The 7752-nt window shown below is 40.6% G+C and overlaps 1 protein-coding gene and 1 pseudogene across 2 annotated transcripts; both read right to left on the bottom strand.

Annotated features, from left to right (window-relative positions):
- Positions 1-290: 290 nt before the first annotated feature.
- On the bottom strand, positions 291-4696 carry LOC127641006 (protein N-lysine methyltransferase METTL21A-like; annotated as a pseudogene).
- Positions 4697-4786: 90 nt separating this feature from the next.
- On the bottom strand, positions 4787-7607 carry LOC127640894 (gamma-crystallin S). 2 transcript variants are annotated; one of them, XM_052123595.1, is made up of 3 exons: positions 7491-7607; positions 6959-7201; positions 4787-5170 (listed from the first exon to the last, which is right to left on the bottom strand). In XM_052123595.1, exons 1-3 carry the CDS (start codon positions 7497-7499, stop codon positions 4898-4900), a joined length of 525 nt encoding a protein of 174 aa, XP_051979555.1. In that variant the 5' UTR covers positions 7500-7607; the 3' UTR covers positions 4787-4897. The 2 variants fall into 2 exon arrangements, with proteins under 2 accessions (XP_051979555.1, XP_051979554.1); XM_052123594.1 differs by having other exon boundaries at positions 7479-7560.
- Positions 7608-7752: the final 145 nt, after the last annotated feature.

Below are 7752 nucleotides of genomic sequence, written 5' to 3'. Positions count from 1 at the left end.
GCTTTTGAAAATAACTGGAAGTAATGGAAATTCATAGAAAGAGGTAAGTACAAGGAAATCAGCATGTAAACAACCCTTTAAAGGCACTTTTGGTATTTCAATCCTGGATGGCAGCGCCACCTGCTGTCTTACCAGTGACCTTCCAACAATTTCAAGCCACATGCAACATGGTCCATTTTAATTGCATATGAAGAACTTTTGGGCTCACATGACATTGGCTTTAATTCATCATATAAAGATTCAAATTATTTGAATTACAAAAAGGGATCTCCACCTGTCCCAAAATGTCCTTACGGTTCAGGTTTGGTCATTATTTTCACTGCTCTATAAATACGAATGTCCCTTGGAGAGTCATAATGGACCTCTTACACCGAGAACTTCTGCTGTAGCTCCATCAGGAACTGCTCATCTCGCTTGTAACAAATCCGACAGGACAACAAAACCACAGTGTTCTCCGAGCACAGGTCTTCTAGAGTTTTTAAGAGAGCAGGGAACATGTCTTCCAGGTAAACAATGTCAGCTCCCAATGACAGCTCATAGCTGCCTGGTGGGTAGAGTTCTAGATAATCCCCCCCCCCAGGGGAGCTTGGATATCTGCACTGCTCCCTGCTGGCTGGGAGGAATGTTCTTGTGCATCATCGGCAAGTAATTCCAACACAGGTTCACGATCTGTAATAGTCACATTGGCTCCTAAAAAGAGAAAGAACATGCAAGCATCGCTAATACTGACTAACCCTTTAATTATCACAAAACAGAGAATTAAGAGTCTGTAACATTATCTTTGCTTTGCCCACCAAATCTGTGCCCGCCCCAAGCCCAATCACACTCTTGCCCTTTAGATCAATGTTTCCTATCTCAAGAAACATGTAAAGCACCACGCCTGAAGGAAAAGAAACGGTTATTAAGGTTATCATCTAGCAAATGGATAGTGGAACTTAATGCTTTGTTCACACTTAACCCAATTAAAAAACTTTTTTTAAATCTGATCTTTGGGACTTATATAAACCTGAAATATCACATTGACATAAGTATTCAGAGCCTTTGCTATGACACTTGAAACTTAACTCAGGTGTATCCCATTTCTGTGGATCATCTCTGATATGTTTCTACACTTTGATTGGAGTTCACCTGTGGCAAATCCAGTTGATTGGATATGACATGGAAAGGCAAACACCGGTCTACATAAGGTCTCACAGTTGAAAATGCATATCAGAGCAAAAACCAAGCCATGAGGTCAAAGGATCTGGCTGCAGAGCTCAGACATGATTGTGTCAAGGCACAAGGAAGGCTGCATTGAATGTTCCCAAGAGCACAGTGGACACAGTGGAAGTTAGAGTGGTGGTGGTGTAGTGGGCTAAAGCACATAAATGTTAATCAGAAGGTCACTGGTTTGATCCCCACAGCCGCCACCATTGTGTCTTTGAGCAAGGCACTTAACTCCAGGTTGGCCCGGGGATTATCCCTGTAATAAGTGCACTGCAAGTTGCTTTGGACAAAAGCATCCGCCAAATGCATAAATGTAAATGTAAGTTTGGAACTACCAGGACTCTTCCTAAAGCTGGCTGCCCAGCCAAACTGAGCAATCAGGGGAGATTGCTCAGTGCCTTGGTAAGAGAGGTGACCAAGAACCCGATGGTCACCCTGGTTGAGCTCCAGAGAACATGTGTGGAGATGGAAGAAACTTGCAGAAGAACAACCATCACTGCAACACTCCACCGATCTGGGCTTTATGGCAGAGTAGCCAGACAGAAGCCTCTCCTCAGTGCAAGACACATAAAAAAAGCACCTAAAGGACTCTCAGACTGTGAGAAACAAGATTCTCTGGTCTGATGAAATGAAGTTTGAACTGTTTGGCCTCAATTCCAAGCATCATGTCTGAGAAAACAAGGCACCGCTCATCACCTGCACATTACCATCCCAACGGTGAAGCATGGTGGTGGTTCCATCATGCTGTGGGGTGTTTTTCAGAGGCATGGACTGGGGGGACTGGTCAGGTTTGAAGGAAAGCTGAACACAGAAAAATACAGAGATATCCTTATTGAAAACCTGGTCCAGAGTGCTCAGGACCTCAGACTGGGCCAAAGTTTCACCATCCAACAGGACAATGACCCTAAGCACACAGCCAAAACAATGCAAGAGTGGCTTAGGGACCACTCTGTGAATGTCCTTGACAGGCCCAGCCAGAGCCCGGACTTGAACCCAAATGTAGATCTCTGGGGAGATCTCAAATTGGCTGTCCACCGACGGTCCCCATCCAACCTGACAGAACTTAAGATATAAACTGTGCGCTGGTTTTTAGGTTTTTTTTAAATATCAAATACACTGCCAGACCAAAAAAACAAAGTTGCATGTCTAATATTTCATTGGACCGCCTTTCCCATGCATTCATCCTAGCATTATTTCAACCTTATGCAATGTCACAACATTTCTTTCCATCCAAAGTTGCATTAATTTCTGGCAGAGACCTTGTATTGATGACGGGATAGTCGAACCACTCCGTAAAGTCTTCTCCAAGGGGCCTGGGTTGATTTTTTTACGATTTTCTCCACTTTTCTCCCCAATTTGGAATACCCAATTCCCAATGCGCTCTAAGTCCTCGTGGTGGTGTAGTGACTCGCCTCAATCCGGGTTGCGGAGGACGAATCTCAGTTGCCTCCATGTCTGAAACTGTAAATCTGCACATCTTATCACGTGGCTTGTTGAGTGCGTAACCACGGAGACATAGCGCCTGTGGAGGCTTCACGCTATTCTCAGCGGCTCACCACACGCCCCACCGAGAACCACATTATAGCGACCACAAGGAGGTTACCCCATGTGACTATACCCTCCCTAGCAACCGGGCCAATTTGGTTGCTTAGGAGACCTTCCTGGAGTCACTCAGCACGCCATTGATTTAAACTGGGGACTCCAGGGTTGGTAGTCAGCGACTTTACTCCAGATTACACAATTTTAAATTTTAAAAATTTAACTCGCTTTTAAACATCAAGTTGAAAAAATATTTGACTATACATGGCATAAGTGTAGATATTTGTATACCGTATTTGTTAGGTGCTGTAACTGGTCATCACCACTTCTTTTTATGATTTTCACAATATTTAATCATCTTTTCACTTTTTTGCAGTACAATTTAATAGATCTATGGTGTGACAAATGTTTTATAAAAAAGTTTTAAAATAATGAATGTTACATGTAGTCTCTCAATAAATAGGTCATAAAATAATTATTTATATAAAAGGGAAAAGTGGTTTAAAATAGTATAGTAGCATGCCATATGACCATTACAAGTTTATTGTAATGCTGCATTATTTAGATACTGAAAGCCAATACAAAAAAATCGATTTGCCTTCTAAGGTGCTGTTAGAAAGTTTATAATATATTAAAGGTATATTCATTTTTAATTATCATTCTTTTTTCCCCCATTCTTGAATGATGCAAAATCTATTCTTAAATCAGAATACAGGATTTATTGTATAATATATATATACACACACATGTATGCATGTTTTCTGCATAAGGTTTCAGAAAAATATATATATAGCTCGATTCTGCTCTTGTAGAGCTTCATTGACTAATCACAAATTAACTAAAATGATAATATGGAAGTTAAATTACATTTTTAAAATTTTATAGGACGAATTTTTATACATATCGTACTCAATTAAATAAATAAGTTACAAATTGTATCACTACCTTTATATAGCTTCAAAAAGTCTCGAAACCCGCTGTTTGGCCGCTAGAGGGGAGATGTGAATTAAAAAATAAAACACGAGCATGTGAAACATCAAATATCAGTCTGTGAGCCTTCACAGCGATTTGCCGCGAAAAGTAATTGTGTCTCACGTGAGCACCGCGCTTTTGTAGACGCCGTGTCAACTGTCAAGTAAAAAATTCAAATTTTAAAGCGCGCGTTGAGACACCTGCGTTCTGTTATATTCGCTGCGCTGCGTGTAGTTCTTGTTTTGTTTTTTAGCGCAACGAGACGTTCGGTCTGAACGGTAAGGAAAAAAATGGATAAGTACATTTTATTTTTAGCTATTTCACTGTTATTTCCCTCATGCTGTGGAAAACCGTGTCATAAGTGGTGAGCGTTCCAATTTCATTCATGCATTGCGTATCTGCAATAAGTATCTTAACAATTCCATATTTTACACTTAAGTCAAAAAATGTAATTGTGTCATCTTTTACTCACCCGTCACCGTTGTTGTTAAAAATTCAGATGGCTTTTTTTCTAATGTGGAACACAATAGATGTTAGGCAGTATACCTCAGTCACCATTCACTTTCATTGCAAATGTTTTTTTTTTTTTTTTTTTTTAATGAAAGTGAACGGTGACTAACATTCTGCCCAAAATCTTCTTTCGTGTTCAGTCATATAACTGACCAATCCCTTTAACATGATAAAGGCTGAAACTGTAAATACATAGTTTTGTAAATTTATAAACAGCAAAAGTGTGATTTACCAGATTACAAACATTTAGCCAAATGCTGTATAAAGTTTGTCTTTTAGTTTGAGGTTTCTAAATTTCGATTTCTTGAATTTGATTTGATGCTCTTGGCAGCCAATAACTCACGGCACAGAACACATTGTGGTTTATTTTCATTGCAAGTGAACTTGTATTTGGATCGTATTGTCTTTTACCTTGCAAAGCTTTGTTTAGGGTTTTCGATGATGAGGAAATGTCATACAACCTGTTCATGTAGACATGTTCCTAATTCAGCTAGCTTCTACCATTTATGGCAAAATACCATATAGTTTGATTATCAACAACAAAAGAAACAATCAAAAGTGTAAACAAGCAATATTTGCTACCACACGTTTATTGATTTAGCACAGGTTGATGTCCTGGTTGCGTGGTTTGTAGGTAAAGGAGAACTTAAGATGGATGATTTAGATAATGTCACTCCATCAGGCGTTTGAAGGACTGGACCGTGGGACAGACTGCACCCCAGTCCACGGGTTTACGATAGTCCCCCTTCTCCAGTAGGTACTGGCGGCCCCTGTAGTTTGGGTGCTCATAGAAGATCCAGATCCCATCCAGCACCTTACAAGAGTGGACCTCGCGTGTACGGAAGCGGTCCATCAAGGATGGACAGTCCTCGGTTGTCTCGTACACCTGGCCGGCGAAATCTCCCTTGTCATAGAGCTGGATTTTATACTCAGATTTGGTGACCTGGAGAGGGAGGGTGATTAGTCTAGAATGGAGTACACATAGACATCAAAGTAGAGGGTTGTTTCTTACATGCAGTACATTTTCAAGAATGTCTGTATATTGGATAAAATATGTAACTCGCAAAAAAGATGGACATTTTCTTTTATCACAAAATCCAGCGTTTCTCAACTACACGAATTGTAGCTATCATTTAATATTTTCTAATACTTTACAAGGTTAGGCTGCAATGTAAAATGCTCATGAGGTATGACACACCCCAAAAGAAGGATTAATCTGAAGTAAAGGGCTGTTACTCAATGTGCATTCTTTTGTGTTCTTGTAGATTCGTTCAACATCATAATCCACTGCCAAAGTTAAATTCCAATACTCAAGAACTTATGTATAGAGAATGCATAAAATGACCAGGATGTGTTCTTGATCAGCCCAAAAATCCGACGCATCGGATGGTGACTTGTGGGCAAGAACTGGGTACTACGGTGGCAGACAAAGGACATTTATCAATGTCAAGAATTTCCTGCTGTAAGCTCGCAAAAGTCTGACGGCTAGTGAGAGTCGTTATATTCTGTCAACATTTATTGTTTTGTTGGGTATGGTTTTAATAAAATAGATGCTTGCAACAGATGCTTTCTACGTCCTCCTATCCTTTCAAGTTCGTTCTTCCAATGTGGCTTGGCAAGACTGGTCTTCATATATATGCAAGTCCAAAAAGCCAAGGTTTCTGCGAAACAGAAATGGGCATTTCCCTAATCGGTGAGCATTTCCAAACCAGGATGGGCGTTTTTTCAACTCTCCAATGAAAGGAAGCAATCACTATGTAATAGACAAATCAAGTAAAGCGGTTGACTAATGCCTAACGTGGTTTGAACACATCCACCTATTAGTAAACTCCAATTTCTTTTCTGCAGTGCAGAGACACCAGTCTCGTAACCTCGGAGGGGAGAAGGTTACAGCTGCAGGCAGAGCTCCAAAAATGGGACGGGAGCTCCTAACTGCCAGCAAAGATAAAGGGAGACCCTAATCTAACCCTTGGCCTAACCCCAACCAAGAGTGGAAGAGACCCCCTTTTGGAATTTGTGCAACCTCTATTGGAGTAACCCCATGCTCTTTTGGAAATTCTGCCCCATTTGGAGATCTCTGGCCTGCAGCTCTACCCACTTGTTGGAGGGTGGGAGCTGTTGCTCTAGAATCCCATGTGCCACCTGGTGGATATTGTCAGAAGTGAAGAAATGTTTTAAAATAAAAAGCCTGCCTGAGGGAGACTGCGTGATTTCACTTGAAAGCGCATGTAAAATGCACATTTTCAAAGGCCGTCTCTGCAGGGTGATTTTTAAACGATTTCACCACTTTAAGCACTAACTTGGGAATTATTGTTTTAATAGGCAATCAATCCGTAGTTTCTTCCGAGTCCTTTATATCACTTTCCATCCTGTTAGATGAAGGGATATTACAAAAAACAGTCAGACATCATCCTCCAGGAAGTGACAACTTTCTTGGTTGGAAAACAACAGCACAAACATCTCTAAAAAATTCCACTCCCACATCAATGCTAACACTGAGCAATGGCTAACTTTAGCTCTTTTTTTTTTCATCCTGTAAGGCAACCTGTCAATTTCCCTGCCATTGTGTTAATTGTCAAGTATCTTTAATTGATAACGTGTAAGTGCTTGAACTTGATCAGAGTATATAACACATGCATATTCATTTATTAAAAGTTAAATATTTCAAAAGGTGCTGCATTACAGGAATGACTCTACTTTACAATGTGAATATACAACATGCGTGACTTACAAAGTGGATCATCTTGCAGGAGCAAAGGCGATCATTGAGACCCATCCAGCGTTGGTAATCCGGATACTCGCCCCGGGTCAGAACATACTGGTAGCCCATGAAGTTAGGCCTCTCGTACACCACCCAAGCCCCGCTCTCCACACGGATGGAGTTACACCGTTTCAGGTAGGCATGGAAGTCCGAGCAGTTGCTGTCACACTCGTACCGTTGGCCCGTGAAGTTCTTGTCCTCGTAGAAAATTATCTGAACGAATGAGACTTTATTCCAGCCACGAATTTCTTATTTGATTAGTGACCCACAAATAGTACTGAAACTCATTTTATGTCATGTCTTCATTTAAAACATAGCCAAATCTTTAAACTTTGTTTATTTTCAGGTTTAAATTTCCCTTTAATATATTAATGGACAAATATCTTCCTATTAATTGTCTAGGCCTGATATATCGATCTATCACTAATTACTGTTGTCACAAATAGCAGTAAATAAATGATCAGTAATGGCAACAGTGTGTCCTCATCACCTTCGTACTCACCCGGCCCATTCTGCAGAGTTTCAGCTAGTAGCGGTATCTGTGGAGGGGGTACCTTGATGGAGCTGTGCTGGTTCAGGCCCGTCCTACACTGGCTTTTATAGCCACATAATCTCTCTGTTTAGAAGACATTCGCTTGGTCATGAAAACCAGATCCAAAAATTGAGTCAGTGCTTTCTAGAAAAAGACAGGTGGGATTACGGTGTATAAAGACTGTGCGTGGTGGTCTGTTTGTGTGTGTACATTTTGTTCTGTTCTGAGAACC

Source organism: Xyrauchen texanus, chromosome 50, assembly GCF_025860055.1.
Source record: "Xyrauchen texanus isolate HMW12.3.18 chromosome 50, RBS_HiC_50CHRs, whole genome shotgun sequence".
NCBI classification, from domain to species: Eukaryota; Metazoa; Chordata; class Actinopteri; order Cypriniformes; family Catostomidae; genus Xyrauchen; species Xyrauchen texanus.
Note: the sequence above shows the minus strand (reverse complement) of the source record. Positions and strands in the feature narration are given on the sequence as shown.

What these genes read in the sequence shown, in the direction of transcription:
- LOC127640894 (XM_052123594.1), bottom strand. Translation starts at nt 7,499, where the DNA reads ATGGGCCGGGTGAGTACGAAG. An exon ending in TGGGCCGGGTGAGTACGAAG is followed by an intron (nt 7,202 to 7,478) that starts GTGATGAGGACA and finishes TCATTCGTTCAG; the next exon opens with ATAATTTTCTACGAGGACAA. An exon ending in CCTGCAAGATGATCCACTTT is followed by an intron (nt 5,171 to 6,958) that starts GTAAGTCACGCA and finishes CTCCCTCTCCAG; the next exon opens with GTCACCAAATCTGAGTATAA.